General features: G+C 35.8%; 1 protein-coding gene across 16 annotated transcripts in view; it reads left to right on the top strand.

Moving 5' to 3' along the window:
- LOC114289539 (cycloartenol Synthase) overlaps positions 1-17,122 on the top strand; it is a 90,463-nt gene that overhangs the window by 16,861 nt on the left and 56,480 nt on the right. For all 16 annotated transcript variants that reach the window (XR_014349778.1, XR_014349776.1, XR_014349779.1 and 13 more), the window contains exons 8-12: positions 4,867-5,055; positions 5,818-5,931; positions 9,212-9,334; positions 9,448-9,570; positions 9,835-9,933. Coding sequence is in view for 7 of the 16 variants with exons in the window: in XM_082903742.1 (XP_082759868.1) it covers positions 4,867-5,055; positions 5,818-5,931; positions 9,212-9,334; positions 9,448-9,570; positions 9,835-9,933 (648 nt within the window). In the remaining 9 variants the exon portion in view is untranslated. The remainder of the gene's footprint in view (positions 1-4,866; positions 5,056-5,817; positions 5,932-9,211; positions 9,335-9,447; positions 9,571-9,834; positions 9,934-17,122) is intronic.

Raw genomic sequence — 17,122 nt, 5'->3', positions numbered from 1 at the left:
AGGTTTGATTTGTGTTGTGTATTTCCTAAATTTTCTCTATCAAATGTAAGTTTTGAGAATGTTGGAGTATGTGGATACTTTAAATTATAAAAGCTCCAAATGTTCAAAGAAGAAAACCTAATTTTCTTGAAATCATGTGACTTGGAAAAATGGGAAATCTATTGATCATTTTGAGAAATTAAAATTGAATATTGTTAATTGAAGGAATGGTGAGAATAGAAAGCTTGTATTTGAACAATTGATTGAGATTTTGAGAAATGTTCCACTCTATAACCAAACCAAACCAAGTCAAGCGTTAAGTCCCATCAAACGGTTGATGGTTGAGACTATGTTTACGAGTTAAATTAGAAATGTGTGATTGAGTAATTAATGAAGTGGGTTAATGAATAGTTTCGGAAAAAAAAGTGTGAAGATAAGCGAATGTTTGTAAATTATTGGGATCCATGAGAGTTTTGAGAACAAAAAGAAAGAAAATGATATATGGTTGTGGAGTTATGTTTTATGCTTATTGTTCTTTCTCGGAAATATTTGTCAGTAATGCTTGGTTTAATTAAATCCAAATCTTATGTGTTATGTACCTTTGTGGGTTTAATTGAGAAATCGTTAATGTTTGGTTGATATTGGTATCTGTGATGAAAGTTGTCACGATCCTAACCCGCTCCTAGAGGTTAGAGCGGTGACCGGCTAGTAATCATGAATTACCTACGGCCTAACCTGACAAATTACAAAATATTTAATATATTGGGGCCTGAAGCGGAAGTAAACAAACATTATCTAGTCCATTGAGCAGTGCATAAATGACATAAAATAAAACCCACACAACTTTTCATAACATAACATACTTCTTCGGTGGCTTCTCAAAACGGGTGAACTTCAATGCAAAATCTCTATGGTTGATCCTCATGTTGCTCACCTACATATATATGGGGGAAGGGGTGAGCTAAAGCCTAATGAATTACATCAATATAAAGAGGTTAATGAATAAGTTCCAGGCCATCAAAAACATTCTTATTTAGATCACAAACTCTTTCAGAAATATATAAATGTATATAGAACTTTTATCAAATATTCATAGTTAAACAGTGTGTGACGTACATCCATTAGCACTAAGTAGAATGACCATTTAGGTCCAAAATATATAGAACGACCATTTAGGTCCAGAACAACCACTTCGAGTCCAGAACGATCACCATGGATCGAAAATAGAACAGAGATATCCGAAAGCGAAGGCATAAAAACATCCCTCAATGGCTAGGACTCGCTAAGGATGCAACCTAAGAAGCATGGACACTTCTAAGAAGGTGACGTATCTGTGTCGGACAACGACACTGTCCTATTTTTTAAATTTTCTTAAAAACCCGGACACTCTTTGGGCACTTGGAGGACACACGTGTCAATCGCTTAAACATACGTGTCTAACAATTAGACACATGTGAAATTTATTATAAGTTTGAACAAAACAACTTAAGATATAATAATAAAACAAAAATCGTATAATTTATAGGAATTAGTATCATATTGCATTTTTTATTATCTTTGAATGATATATTCATATATATAACATATAACAAATATATAAAATTATATATTTCATGCGTGTCTTCCATGTATTGTGTCCTGCATTTTTTTGAAAATTATCGTGTCGGCGTATCCGTGTCGTGTTACGTATCCATGTCCATGCTTCTTAAGATGCCACAATAGATACAAAATGGATATCTCATTCATTCATTTCAAAATACAAGTTCAGAAATCGCATCATATTAGAACTTTACGAAAATATCTTTACAAAGACATTACTCGCAGTGACTTGGTTCAGATGTTACTCCTTGGCGGTCTGACCTACATTATACACATACAAACGTTGATAATACACAACAATCAATCGAATTCTTATTTTAATTTTCTAACCATTTTACTTATGTTGGTTTCTAGCTTAATTAATCCTTAATGTGGCTTAATTCATGCCTAATGACGCATGGAAACAGATAAGAAAGAAAATATGAACAAAAAGATAGTTTTCAAAATTTTCTAAAATAGAGTAGTTTGCTCGAGCGGTCTCTTCCCAGGGTAGTTTGGTTGTTTCAATTGTTTGCTTGAGCTGTAACAAGACTGCTCGAGCAGTTTGTGAAAACTCTGTTTTCGAAATTCTGTTCAAATGGCTTCCGAAACGAAATTTCCAAGCTTGGGGTCTTGCATGGCTTGTCCAAAAACATGTAAATACTTTAGAAAGCACATGTACATGATCAATTTCAAATCATTTGCTCAAAACTTCTTTAATTTGCCAAAAATTGAATCAAAACATCATGCATGTCACGTTTTTCAAACTCTCTTTCCTTTCGATCTTCAAAATATGAAATTGAAAGTTTAACTTCATGAATTTCTAAAAATTTGAACTCTCATGCATGTGAATATGAACTCAATTTATGCAAGACAACAAAGATTCAAACCCAAAATGATCAAACCCTAAATTAACTTCCAATTCATGATCCTAGCTCAAATTCATTATCTTTTTTGCTAATTCCTCTTGATCCTAACCTTTTCTTGAATTCAATTATTATGTGGATTTCGTACAAGAATTTGGCTTGAATTCTTACCTAAAGTCTTGAATTGATGAAATCTTGTTGAATTTCTCTACAATTCTTCTATTCTCCTCGTCTCCTCTCTTAGTTCTTCAACCTCTCTCTCTCTCTCTAAATTTCCAGCACAATTGAATAAAATGAACTCATCTTCTCACTTTTTAACTTATATATTGAATAGAATTAGATTAGGATTAACTCAAGGCTCTAATCATGTATTAGCTTAATTAATCACTACTTAATTATGATTAACACTTACTTAATTTCATTAATCTCAATTTAATCATTCTTAATTAATACTAATCTCACTTAATTTTTTAATTGAGTTCCTATTAGGTTCTTCACACTAAACTGAATCAATTAAGCTTATTACTCAAAGGTTTCTAAGTCTTATGGGTTATCAATTCCTGATTCAAATCAAAATCCCCTAACAAATAAATCACATACGAATCACACCACATACAATACAAATAAAATAAAAAATTCCTATAATTAAATGAATGCAAAATGGTATGTAAGATGTGGTTATCATAAAAGTGCTATATGGAGGTTCTGTTTCCTTTCGGCTAGCACCCGATAAAGCATGGCATTCCATTTCCTTCCGGTTAGCGCCCGGTAAAGTGTGTATGTTGGGCTATATGGAGGTTCCGTTTATTTTAAGCTAGCAACCGGTAAAGTGTGACGCGTTGAGATAGGTTCTAGTGTCCTTCCCGTTAGTGCCCTATAAACTGTGTTGTGGTGGCTTGACGAAGCCTGGAATTGTGATTGTGATATTTGTTGATATGTGTAATTGTGTTGAGATATGTGTAAATGGTGGAAATGTAATAGGTGCCCACTCGCCCTTCTAGGCATATGGCTAGGAAATGTGGGAATGACGTTAGTGTTATTTGTGGATTAGTAGGTAGCTTGTTGAAATTATCTTCGGTTTATATTTCATTGTGAGTAGTTGAATTATTGAGTAGTTGTTTTGAGATTCCTTTCGATTTACCTATCATTGTGGATTGTTAGATTTTTATATTTGGAATTTACTTTGATTATACAAAGTTATTGAAATCCTTCAAATTGCAAAAGGTGAAATGAAACGTTAAAGAATCTAGTTTTGGGAAAAATCTATATTTATGTATATGTATATTTTGGATAATGGAAAAGAACATTATTTATATACATATTATGTGGAGCATCATCATATACATGTATAGGATTATATTGATTAGAATTATTAAGATTCGTACTGGACTATATGTTCATCTCACGATGTTGAACCTTTTTCAGGTACAAGCTTAACGAGCTTGAGAAGCTCTCTTTTATTATTTCGGCTAGGGCCTTTTATTTGTAGATTGAATGACTTGTTTTTGTAATAAGAGTTACACTCCTTTTATCCATGTTTATATAAGTCCAAGGGCATTTGTAATTGTAATTAATGAATTATCATGTAAATCCAAGAGAAACTTTTATTGTTTATTCAAGTTAATGATGTAGCTTTCACACTTTTATTTGTGAAAATGAATAATGATGATGGATTTTGTAATGTGAATCGGGTTCTAAAATACGGGGTGTGACAACAAAGGATGATTAACTAGATTGATTAGTGACCCAATTTATGATCAATTAAACTAACCTAGGTCAATTAATACTAATCAAGTGATTAGGGACAGATGGTGAACCACACCCGTCACCTAAGAATAGGACACCACCGACTTGCATTTGCCTACCATGTGTGTGACATGTGTTATATTAGATATAATATTTTACATACAAACGTAAAAGTGTCGAGACATGCTAGGAGCTTGCAATATGAAATCTGAATTCTCTAAGAAAGTGAGGGAAAAGCAAGAGAAAATGGGTGAAAAGCCTAAGGATTCAAATAAACTTGGAATTGAGGTAAAATTCCTTGATCTAACCCTAATTCTACTTCTATAACTCTCAAATAATTTGATTAAAATAAAGTTTCAGTTGTTATTTTCTAGAAGTTAGGTTGAAGGTTGAAATTGAATTGATCTTGTTCGGTTAGGTAGATCCTAATTTTTGGAAGATTGGAGAGGACCAATGTGTTCTCACTATTTATTAATACATATATTTGTGTATGTAGGCCTTAATAATGAAATTAGGAGGTTGGAATTACATAGAGCAAAAGTTGAATTTAAAAGGCCTAATTGATTGTGTAATCGATTCCAGGGCATTCTCTCTTTGCTAATCAATTGTTTAATTGATTCCGGACTATTCTGTCCCATTTTCCATCAATAGACTAATTTGTTCAATATTCCAGAGAATTCACTAATTTTTCTTGCAGGAAGATTTGTACTACCCTCACCCTCTGGTACAGGATCTACTTTGGGAATCTCTTCAGAAGGTTGTGGAACCGATTTTAATGCGTTGGCCTGGGAAAAAGTTGAGAGAGAAGGCTATTCGTATGGTGATGGAGCACATGCACTATGAAGATGAAAATACTCGTTATATATGCATAGGGCCTGTAAACAAGGTGAGTATTTCATCTCAATGGCGACCTTTTTCTATTTTAAAATTTCCTTCTGTTTAGTTTGTCAAGAATATTGCTCATTTTTTTCTCTATTTGAATAACTACAATTCTCTCTCCATTTTAGAAAATCAAATTTAATAAGCAGAACCATTTCATGCACTCACAATCAGAGGAGGTGCAAATTTTCAAATTAGTCTTTTAAACCTACTGGACAATGCATTACCATCCATCTAGAATTTCACTGACTTTTCAAGGTGGACAACTGTTGTGAGACATCCAAATTTGAATAGAGGGATCATCAAAAGACAATGTCTATGATATTGCAAGGTTCTAACACTTCAGAATATTAATCTCTCAGATTATATAAGTTTTTCACTCGCTTATATGCTTCCTAAAATTTTCTGCATGATATCACATTGCCATTCTTTTTCCTGTATCCTTTTTAGCAAATGCTATATGATTAATCAATAGCAGTTTTCTCTTTTTGAGGTTTCTCTTTACTTTGCATTCTAAAATGAGAAATCAAAACTGAATTTTGAAACTCAGGTGCTAAATATGCTTTGCTGTTCTTTTTTAAATTGTTTTTCAGTTTTCTTTTCAGTATATATATATATATTTTTAAGTGAGAAGTAAGCCTTGTCTAGTCCCTTCATTTTCTTATCTAAACTGAAATTTGAACTCAGGTGCTAAATATGCTTTGCTTGTGAATGGTAGATCCAAGTCACTCCATTTTTTTTTTTCTCTAAACTGAAATTTTAATCTCAGGTGCTAAATATGCTTTGCTGTTGGATTGAAGATCCAAATTCAGAGGCTTTCAAGTTACATCTTCCAAGAATCTATGATTATCTGTGGCTTTCTGAAGATGGCATGAAAATGCAGGTTTTGAAATAGTGCTGTACCATCTTTTGATTAATCGTTCATCGCTGATTCACTCTTCCTTCTATTATAAGATGAGTAGAAAATAATATGTAATGACCCCATCCTTCCCCAAACAGGATAGTGTGATGACCGGCCAGCAGTCTTTAACTACCGAAGGCCTGACTAAATGAAACAGGAAATGAACTATACATTGGGGTTCATTAGGAGGAAGCTTTACTGATATAGAATGAGTAGAGATTACTTTCCTACAAGTGGTGAGATTGGGTTGACTATATTGGCAGCAACAATAATAGACTTATAGGGCTGGATTTAGTGGGATTTTGTGGCTGCAAAAGTATTTAAAAAATAGGAGATTAAGGATTTGTAAAAGGGTAGGGTTTTGGGAATAAAAACACAAAGTGTTGGGTGGCTGTTCTAAACACTACCTTGCTGGATAGAAGAAGAAGAGAGAAATAGGTGCTTCACGTTCACAAGGGATAGGCCAATTACACAGAATATCAAATTTTCATTATATTAACTCTTCTGTTGAATCATTGAGATTACACATATATTTATAGGCTAAAGACTCCTAATTCTATAAGGACTATACCTCAAATTTAGAAACTAAAAATATTTAGCAACTACTAATATTCTAGACCAACTATAACTTCCAATTCTACTTCAATCATAATAGGAAACTTTAATGGCTTCTAATACAACTTCAATATTAACATAGGAAATTTAGACTTTTGACTGCTAAATATAATAAAACACATATATAATGTTCCATTTAATAAATTGACCCAAAATAAAACCCATGGGCGACCCCTACGACCCATGTCCAACAATTATTGTAATTACCATTATATCCTTAATTAATAAAACTTACTATAATGATATGAAGACTCAAAATTATTCCAAATCTTTAATTCCTGATGCTCTAAATGTGCTTCATGTAAAATTCCAGATTTGCTTTTTTTCTTCTTTAATTAGTTAAGTCCATTTAGAGCTGTGCATAAGTATAGATGAAATGAAACACAAAAACATTTCATCACTTATTGAAATTGTACATTGTGTAGGTAAGTTACAAAAAGGAAAGTACATTCATTTCAAGCCAATATGTACAAGACAAGTTCTATCTGTTGCAATCCAACTAGGTGTATATTACAAGAATGCAAAAGCTATACAAGACTCTCCATTAACTATTATATAATACAAAAACTTCTTGAAATAAGCTTTCTCTCTTAAACTTGCTCGTGTTGTTCTTCACCTACATACATATAGGGGAGAGGGGTGAGTCATTGCCCAATAAATAATATTATTGTAAAGTGGTGATGAATGAATATCGATGAGTTTACAAAATGTACATCAATAAATCCAGTTTGATAAGTTCCAAGTCATTTCATTATGAATATTTCTTTTCAAAGCATAGCATTTTCATATATATAGCAATATACATCCAACAGAACAAAACGAAGAATAACTGTCCCCGATACCGATTGGACAAACCTACCCACAGGTGGTGAAGGAGATCTCAAATAATGCCCATTGGCATGCTTACGGTCCCCCAATGGCTAGGACTAATCTGAGATTGCCAATTACATACATTGGTACAAAGAGTATAAGATATTCATTCATCAAGACAAAGCCAAACATTTCAAAGTATGATACATTTTCAATTTGAAAACTATAATTTTTGGAAATAACTTTGGAGTGATATTACTCATAATGGCTCTTGTAAAGAGGGGATACTCCATGACATTCCGACCTACACAAATGCAAATGCAAGTACGAATGAAATATGATGTAAAGTAACACAGTGTCGTTCTTTTCGAGTTCAATTCAAATGAGTTGGCCTAAGTTTAACCCTTCTTCTTTAATTACACTTTTTTAGGTCAACTTATAGGTGTAATTTAGGTTCATTTCAAATTTTGATTAGATGAAACAAGGCTCGGCGAGTTGAAAGGATGAAACGGAGGTGAAACTGGGCAATTGCCCTGTGGGCTGCACATGAGGGACCTGTGGGTTGCACCTGCAGATTCACGCAGTCTCCATCAGAGTTGGCCGCTGAGGCCGCACCTGCGGATTCACGCAGGCAGTTTTGCCTTTGGCTGCACCGAATCCCAAACTTGGTTTATAAGCAGTTTCTTCAATCCAAGGCTTCAAAACATAAAATTTTGCTCTATTAGATATATAAAAATGATATGAAAAACATGGTACAAGAATACTACACAAAAGCTTAAGATTTGATCAATCAAAAACATAATTTCCATTCAGTTTTGTCCTACCCTAGTTTCCTTTCATCCCTTTTTCCATTTCTTCCATTAACTATCATTGAAACCTAGTCTAACTTTACTTCTTGTTTGTTATAAGGATTGCCAAAGAGGGTTAGAAATCTTACCTTAGGATGAATTTTTGTTGAATTTTGAACAATGTTTTAGAGCTTCCTCCTATGGTTCTTCTTCTTCCTCTTTTTCTCCTTCTTTGTTCTTCTATCTCGTCTCTCTCTTCTCCAAATTTTCTGAGATAATCCTCTCTTTTTCTCTAATTTTTTTTTTTATATATATTTTATTTAGAAAAGAGGCACTTGTCTGTCATGTGGTTGTGCCTATCATTTGAGAGGTGCTTGGTTGAGCTATGTGAGTACTTCACCTATGTGCTTGCTTGTCAGGCCTTTTCCTAATCTCCTTTATTAGCTTAATTGATCAAGCTTAGTTCTAATTAATCAAAGTTAGTGTCTAATCATCATTAGTTTAATTAATTCCAATTATGTCTAATTAATCACGTTTAATTAATGCTAATCCCGCTTAAGTTTTGACAAAGTGTCTACAAAAATTCTACTCATTAGACCTAAGTTATTAAGTTCCTTGATTACGGTTTTTAAGACATCTAAACATTCTATTTCCAGTTGAAGTTTATCCCCTAACTCCTGTATTCTTCCAAGTTTCTTCCCTTAAGGGTTTCTAGCAAGGCATAACCTAACTTTGTTCTCTAGTCCTAACCCACAAGTAGTTCTAAGTTCTCTACTCATGACACTTATCTTCTAAATTCCTTTCTAACAAGTCACGAAACAAGTACTAATGCAATGCAAAGGAAGAAAAAAAAAAAATGAATGAGTAAATGGATTCCAATGTTATGCAATGAATGCCTCGGGTGTTACATAATAGCTCCACTTGAGTTATTATTAGTGGAAGGTGTAAGTTTCTAGCTAGATTAGCTTTATTAATATAATTTTTGTTTTCATTCTTGTGCATTTCGGAAACTTTTTTACCCCTATAGCTGGTGTATGATTCTGTTGCAGGGTTATAATGGAAGTCAATTATGGGACACTGCTTTTGCTGTTCAAGCAATTGTTTCAACGAACCTTGCTGAAGAGTATGGTCCAACTCTTATGAAAGCACACACCTATATAAAAAACTCACAGGTGGTTCTCATTTTTAATATATTATGATTCTCTTATTTTACAATGTGTTGGATTCTTCATGCTTTAATTGTCCACTTCTATTTTATTTTGACTCCCTTCTCTTTTCTTTAAAGGTTTTAGATGATTGCCCAGGTAATCTTGATTTCTGGTATCGCCACATTTCAAAAGGTGCTTGGCCTTTCTCAACTGCAGACCATGGATGGCCTATCTCTGACTGCACAGCTGAAGGATTAAAAGTAATAATTGATCAAATGTAAAAATATTCTTTTTGCTCATTTTCTTTTTTAGGGTTGACCATTGGTTCAATGGTAAAACCTTAGTCTAATAACCTTGAGGTTATGGGTTCAAGTCTCGGTACAACCACTTTGTGCACTATGCCAAAGGTTAGGTGTGTACCCATTCTTTCCCCTCCCAAACACATAGTAATGTGTACTAATTGGGTGTAATTTTTTTTTACTCATTTTCTTTTTTGTAACTTACATTTTCAATTTATTTTTCAGGCTGCTCTACTATTATCAAAACTGCCATCAGACATTGTTGATGAACCACTAGATGCAAAACGGTTATACGATGCTGTAAATGTCATTCTTTCTCTACAGGTAACTCGAATTCTAATTTTATTTAATTAACCCACGTTTGTTTATCTTCTAATACATTTCCCAATTTCTAGTTATTTATCATTCACTTTTTCAGTAGTGGATGCTTTTCATCCCAGTAAGGGTAATATGCAGCTTTCATGTCATTCTAAATTTATGAATAACTTTAAAATATTTTACATTATACTATAAATATCTAGGAAAATAAATTTTTGACATTTTATCTGGATGTCTAATGCTTTGTACTGCTGCTATTTGAGACGCATTTCGAAAAAAGTTTCTCAATGGAACACACAGAATAGCCTTTGTAGTTCTTCAATTTTAAAGCTGAAATGAATATTTTAATCCAGCATAACAAGCGAAGTTTTTAAAGGTGAATGTGTAATGTGAGGCGTTTTACATCTCACGAGGTGAGCGCCTTCAAGCATCAAGACGTAAGCATTTCGAATTTAAAATTTTATATTTATTAAATAAATTAAATGTTTTAACATAATAAAAAAAAATGAAATATAAAGGCGTAAATACTTTTCTCTTCAAGATGGAGAACATTTTACTGCAAACAAGAAAGCTAACCATCATTGCAAGTGAAATTGACATTTTTAGCTTTGCGTTTTTTTTTTTTATCGGAAAATGTTAGTTGCTAGTTGTTAGATTAGCACCTATAGGAGAAAATCTCTTCACCCTTGGCAAAGTATCTAAGTGCTTGGACTCCCTTAATTCAACCACCCTAAGAGGAATTGAACCCATGCCTTCTTTGAGACTAAGCCCTAAGGAAGGCATGGTGGCCAACTAGGCTAAGCCTAGTTGGTTAGCTTTGTGTTTTTCTTGATTGGTCATTTACTTCATTTTTCCTATAGAATATAATTGCGAATATAATTGCATGTAAGAATTTATGTATTATTGATTGATGTTTATTGATATCTATTACAATGATTCATGATTCTTATATATAGAAGAGGGTGAGTGTGTAGTAGGTAAGGAGTAGGTGAAGTGGAGGTGGTAGTGGTGTAGTGGGTTAGGTTTAGTGGAGTAGGTGAGGTGGTAGTGGTGTAATGGGTTAGGTTTAGTGGAGTAGGTTTAAGTGGGTGAAGTAGGTGGAGAGTAGGTGGATTTTAACAGCCCCCCGCAAACTCAAGGGGGATAGGAACTAACCAACTTGAGTTTGGAGAGAGTAACAAAACAAGAAAATACATAAAAATAAAAGAGGATAAGAGACACTGTATGGTCGTGTCAGACCATTGGTGAAGACACTGGATGGTGGTGTCATAACGTTGTAGAGGACACTGTATGGGGTGTCATAACCATGTAGAGGACACTGTATGGTGGTGTCATAGCGGTGTAGAGGACACTGGATGGCGGTGTCAGACCGATGTAGAAGACAGTTTATAGGGTCATGTCGGACCGTTGTAGCAGACACTGTGTGGTCGTCTCAGACCGATGTAAAAGACAGTTTATGGGGTCATGTCGGACCGATGTAGAAGACAGTTTACGGGGTCATGTTGGACCGTTGTAGCAGACAATGTTGTGACAGTTGTTGTGACAGTTTACAGAGTCTTGTCGGACCCATAAAGGAGCTAACCGGAATCAATGTCGGGACAGTTTACAGAGTCTTGTCGGACCCATAAAGGAGCTAACCGGAATTAATGTCGGGACAGTTTACAGAGTCTTGTCGGACCCATAAAGGAGCTAACCAGAATCAATGTCGAGACAGTTTACAGAGTCTTGTCGGACCCATAAAGGAGCTAACCGGAATCAATGTCGGGACAGTTTACAGAGTCTTGTCGGACCCATAAAGGAGCTAACCGGAATTAATGTCGGGACAGTTTACAGAGTCTTGTCGGACCCATAAAGGAGCTAACCGGAATCAATGTCGAGACAGTTTACAGAGTCTTGTCGGACCCATGAAGGAGCTAACCGGAATCAATGTCGGGACAGTTTACAGAGTCTTGTCGGACCCCTAAAAAGTCGCACCCTCAAAAGGTGTGCCCAATCTTTCAAAAGGCGTGCCATCAAAAGGCGTGCCCAATCCATAAAAAGACGTGCCATCAAAATGCGTGCCCAATCCATAAAAAGACGTGCCATCAAAATGCGTGCCCAATCCATAAAAAGATGTGCCATCAAAAGTTGCGCCCTCAAAAGGCGCGCCCACTTCATCAAAAGTCGTGCCCGACAGAAAGTGTCGAGCCATCAAAAGGTGAGCCGGAGACGCGGCGAGGCACGTGAGCGACAGAGTGGCGTGTCGGCCGCGTCGTCAGTGTCGATATAAACCAATGCGGAGGCTGTGCTTGAGGCAGAAGCGAAAACAAAAAAACCTGGGAAAAAACTTCTGAAAAACTCTTCATTTTCTGAGAGAGATATTCGTTTTTCTGAGAGATTGCCTCTAAGAGCTGCAAATCTTGAAACACTCCCCTTCCGAACATTATCAGTCTGAAATTGCTATTTCGCTGAAACATTCAGCAACCCAAAAAACATGGCCTCTTCTTCCCGTTCAGCTACCCAGAATATGGCCTCTTCATCTCGTGGTCTACTCACTCTCTTTCCCGACCTCAACGAGTCAACAAGAGAGATAACTGGTGCGGAGGCCCGTGAACCTCAACCAAACACCTCTGGTTTTGCTCCGTTGAACTTTCCGATGCGGTCGGTGGAGCAAAGAATGGCAGTGCAGTCGGATGTGGAGGCCAATCAGTATACATTGAAGTCATGTGTGGAAACCATGACTGCGGTTACAAATTTGTCGAACCGGCTGCAGAGTGGGACAAATGAGATGCAGCAGTTAAACGCCCAACTGGCTCTGCTCCAACGCATGTATAAGGATGCGCGAGCAGAGTTAAGTGTGCTAAAGGCGGAAAATAAGGAGCTGAAGCGGAAGGCCACCGTGATGTTCCGATTTGGAGGTCCACCGTATGCTGTAGTGGAGGAGCAGGGAGGAGGCAACTTGCTTGGTGGTCTAGGAAGCACGGAGGCAACACCGGCAAGGACCACCCAGGACGGAGGCAAGAAGAAAAGACCGGCGGCTGAGTAGAGAAGAAAAATCCCACTGTGGGTGTGGTAGTTTTGTTTTTTTTTGTGTGGGTTTTCTTCTTTTTTTTTTTTTTTTTTTTTTTTGATGTAAAAGTGTGATCGGGGTTGATCCCCTGATATGAATAAAATGACAAGGTTGTGGAATGTTGGTGGTGTTATTTTGTGGTGTTGTTTTGTTTAATAAGAAAAATAAAATAAAAGAAAATAATGGATAAAGAAAATAGAGAAAAATATTTGTGGATGGAATAAATTAAGAGAAAGGAGAGATATGATTAAAGTGGGTTTGAAAGTGGGAAAAGATGAGAGAGAGGGAGATAGAGTGGGTGCATGATGATGATGTTGGGTCCATGGAGAGAGAGAGAGAGATGTCCAAGAAGCTTGTGCTTTTGATAGTTACACATTACCCAAGCTGTATGTGAAGATGCATGTTACTGTCTTACACTTCTGCAGGCTTGGTATTCTTTGTGGGGCACTTGCAACACGTGACATTGAAAATTGTATTCGAAAATGATGACATCTCCAACATGAAACGTCTTGGAAGCAGCCCAGGCCTTGTAATCAATATTCCCAATGATGGTTCAACCAGCGGAGTCCCCAACCTTGTACACTGCTGCCATTGAAACCTTCAAGCCAGCAAACATGGCTACCAACAACAGAGCCACAGCTCTACACCCCACACCCAAATCCATGGCTAAGAGAGAGAGAGCAAATCGGGAAAAAAAAAACAGCAGTGACGAGCAGAAAAGCAGCGCCAGAAACGCCAACGACGACGACGAGTAAGAGTACAACCACGGATATGTGAGAGGCAAGGTGAACGGCGATAGAGGCTAGACGATGATGCGGGTGCCGCCGCCGACATATCGGAGGAGGGGTGTAAGAAAATGATGAAGAAGTCAAGGTATGTATAGAAAATAAGCGGAATAGGTTGAGGTCCGGCGGGCGGCCAAGGCGAGGTTACCGCCCGCCGGTGAAGCGAGAAATACTAAGGTCTTAACCTTGCTCTGATACCATGTAAGAATTTATGTATTATTGATTGATGTTTATTGATATCTATTACAATGATTCATGATTCTTATATATAGAAGAGGGTGAGTGTGTAGTAGGTAAGGAGTAGGTGAAGTGGAGGTGGTAGTGGTGTAGTGGGTTAGGTTTAGTGGAGTAGGTGAGGTGGTAGTGGTGTAATGGGTTAGGTTTAGTGGAGTAGGTTTAAGTGGGTGAAGTAGGTGGAGAGTAGGTGGATTTTAACATTGCATGAGGGATTCTTATTTATTTTTTGCTTATTAATTTATAAACCATCTACAAGGCTAAGTTTAACAAGAACCTAAGGTAAGTTCTTCATATCCATACTCCTCATATGCTATTCACAAATGGCATACAAGGCGCATGCATTTGGCTATGATGCGCGAGCCTAAAAATTTAAGCTTTGATGTGTTTTGCCTTAGCCTTAGCCTCGGCTCAAGGCAAGTATTAGTAAAGCCTTTTAAAACATTGGTAATAAGAGCAATCATAAGACAGACAAGGTTTAATGAGGAAAACTTAAACACAATCTCGGGTAAAAAACCATGGATACAATGCATCCACTCGTAAAGAAGGTCAAGTACACTTACAAGACCTAGTTGCAAGATCCTACCTGCTCAATATCTTGAGCAGTTTCGTAGTCCGATCTTATCCACACTTGTTCAATTTGTTGTGTATTTCTAGTCTCCAATAATGCATGCCAATGACACCCAAACACAATCAACTTCACCAATCCACGATTAATGTACGTGCAACTAAGTCTAATACAGTATGAGCTTGCAAGAGGAACCTAGTCACTTGCAAGACCTAGCGAAACCTGTCTTAAGAATATGAAAGAAAATTTTAGACATGCCAAAAATCATATATCAAAAGGACACATACCATTTTTGCTTAATATTTGCATGTCAAAAAATAAAAGAACAAAGCATGTGGATTATGGTAAAGGATTGTGAATCAACCATGTGTGGGTTCAATGCTAGTCATTCACCCATAACTAAACTAATGTCTCAACTTACTCCTACTTTTGTAAAAAAGTTTAGTGTAGAGGATATGAAAGATGGGAATAAACAGAGACTTAGTTTTATCCAAGACTGTGTAACATGGTGTCAAAGTCCGAGTACTCGAGGATGGATAAGGTGTGTGGCTTTTGCCTACACATGGCAGATTCTGTCCAATGAGCATGCTGTGCATGAGGGAGGGTGTGAAGCAAACTCATATATTCCTTGGGTACAAAAGTAATGTGTAGTATAGATGCGTGAGGTATCTTCACCTCAATAGGCTAACTTCTAAGGTTGAGTTCTACCTAAAACCGTGTAACATGGTATCAGAGCCCAAGTACCTAGGGACACACCATATATATTTTTTACAATAAAATGAATTGTCCTTCACATAGAATTTGTGGGGTCTTTCAAATCAATCAAAGACAGATTGATGCCATATATTCTTCTTTCCAAATTGGATACAATTTCATTAAAGCACTATGTTGAAGAAAAACCCTTTTTTTTTGGGTTCGCTTTGGTGCTTTTGATGGACACGGGATGTTAATCACCTTGTTTGGTTTTGAGTTTTGAAAATGAATTTTCTAAGTTTTTAATTCATTTTTTTGTATTTTTAATGATTTTTTAAAATAAATTAATCAAATTTTTAATTTTTTTTTAGATCCACTTAATCTTACTGTACTTAAAAAGTAAAAAAAATTGTACAAAAATTTTAAAAAAATTCATTGAATACAACAAAGTATGAAAATATATTGAATTTTCCTTTTATTTTTTATTTTTAAAGTCCTGCCCCCCCCCCCCCCCCCTCCTCTCAATAAATGTTATACACTTTTTAAGTGTATTTAGATTAGGTGTATCTAAAATATAAAAAAATTGAGTAAAATATTTTAAAAAATTTCTTAAAAAAAATGGAAAACAAAAAACTCAATTTTCTAAAAAGTGGTTTCAATTTGCTGGAACCAAACATGGTGAATATTTTTTGCTTCCTTTTTAGATTTAATAATTAATAAATCATCCATAAAAAGACAAATGATAAGAGTTAACTAAAAAGTTAATACTTAAAAAAAAATTTTATTTTATTGATTTAATGTTAGTTTTTCCTAACTTTGATTGTTTATGGATCTAATATTAATCTACATAGTAAATAAAAACATGTAATTTTTTTAATTGTTTTGTTCATGTTGTGTCCGTGTCCATACTTGTTAGGTTACGAGTTTAAAGGTTGTGCTAATTTGGGTTGGGTTAGGTTAGGTTAGATGGTCTGTGTTCGTTTAATGGTTGGACTAGGCATGTGGATTGGGCTCTTTAAAGGAAAAGGATTGTGCTGTAGATATATATTTTTTTAAATTTCATGGAGGCTGACTTCAGGTTTGTTTTGGGCTTTAAGGGGTATGAGTTGTGTGGGGCTGGTTAATGGACTAGAGAGATGGGTCTAGGTGGAAAATGGGTAGGTTATGTACGACTATTATTATTTGGGATAAATCACAAGTCAGTCCTATGTGGTGGACTTAAATACCTGTAGGTCTTGTATACTTTTTTAATGTAACAATAACTCCTAAAATGCTTATTTTGCGTCAACATTTTTTGAGAATATTGATAGGTAAAAAAATGAGCAAGACTTATTGGTAAATAAGTTTGATCAATAGGACCGGCTAGTAAGTCACCCTATCATTTGAGTAGTAATTGGTGCTTTGGGTTAGTCTAGGGTTATGATGGGTTGATTTGACTAGGGTTTGAGTCAAGAATTGTGGGTTGGATATTAAATGGAGAATATATTAATATAACCTTTCAGTTGACTTTGTTTTCATTGTTAGAGAGGTCTCAAAGCCCTAGCAGTAGGCATTGTATGCGAAGCAAAAGAAAGGAGTGTTCGAATGAGGCAACAATTGTAGTGACGATGGAGACGGAAAGGAAAAACGTTGATGGCAAGAGTGGTGGTGGCTGATTGAGGCAACAAGAGAGACCAATGGTGGAGTCAATGATGGGGTCTCGCGAACTGACAATAAGTCCCTTGTTCAAGGGATTGAGGCTTTGATCCAGGTGGTCTAGGGTTTCGGCTACCTTTTTTACAGCATTGATGGAAGGAGGAAAGGAGGAAAGGAGAAAGAGTAAGTAGGGGCCGAAGCTTGAGCTTTGATACCAAAATGATGTAGGAC

Source organism: Camellia sinensis, chromosome 13 (assembly GCF_055761805.1).
Source record: "Camellia sinensis isolate YWXY chromosome 13, ASM5576180v1, whole genome shotgun sequence".
In the NCBI taxonomy this organism is placed as follows: domain Eukaryota; kingdom Viridiplantae; phylum Streptophyta; class Magnoliopsida; order Ericales; family Theaceae; genus Camellia; species Camellia sinensis.
The sequence above is the reverse complement of the archived record's forward strand: the minus strand, read 5'-3'. Positions and strand labels throughout refer to the sequence as shown.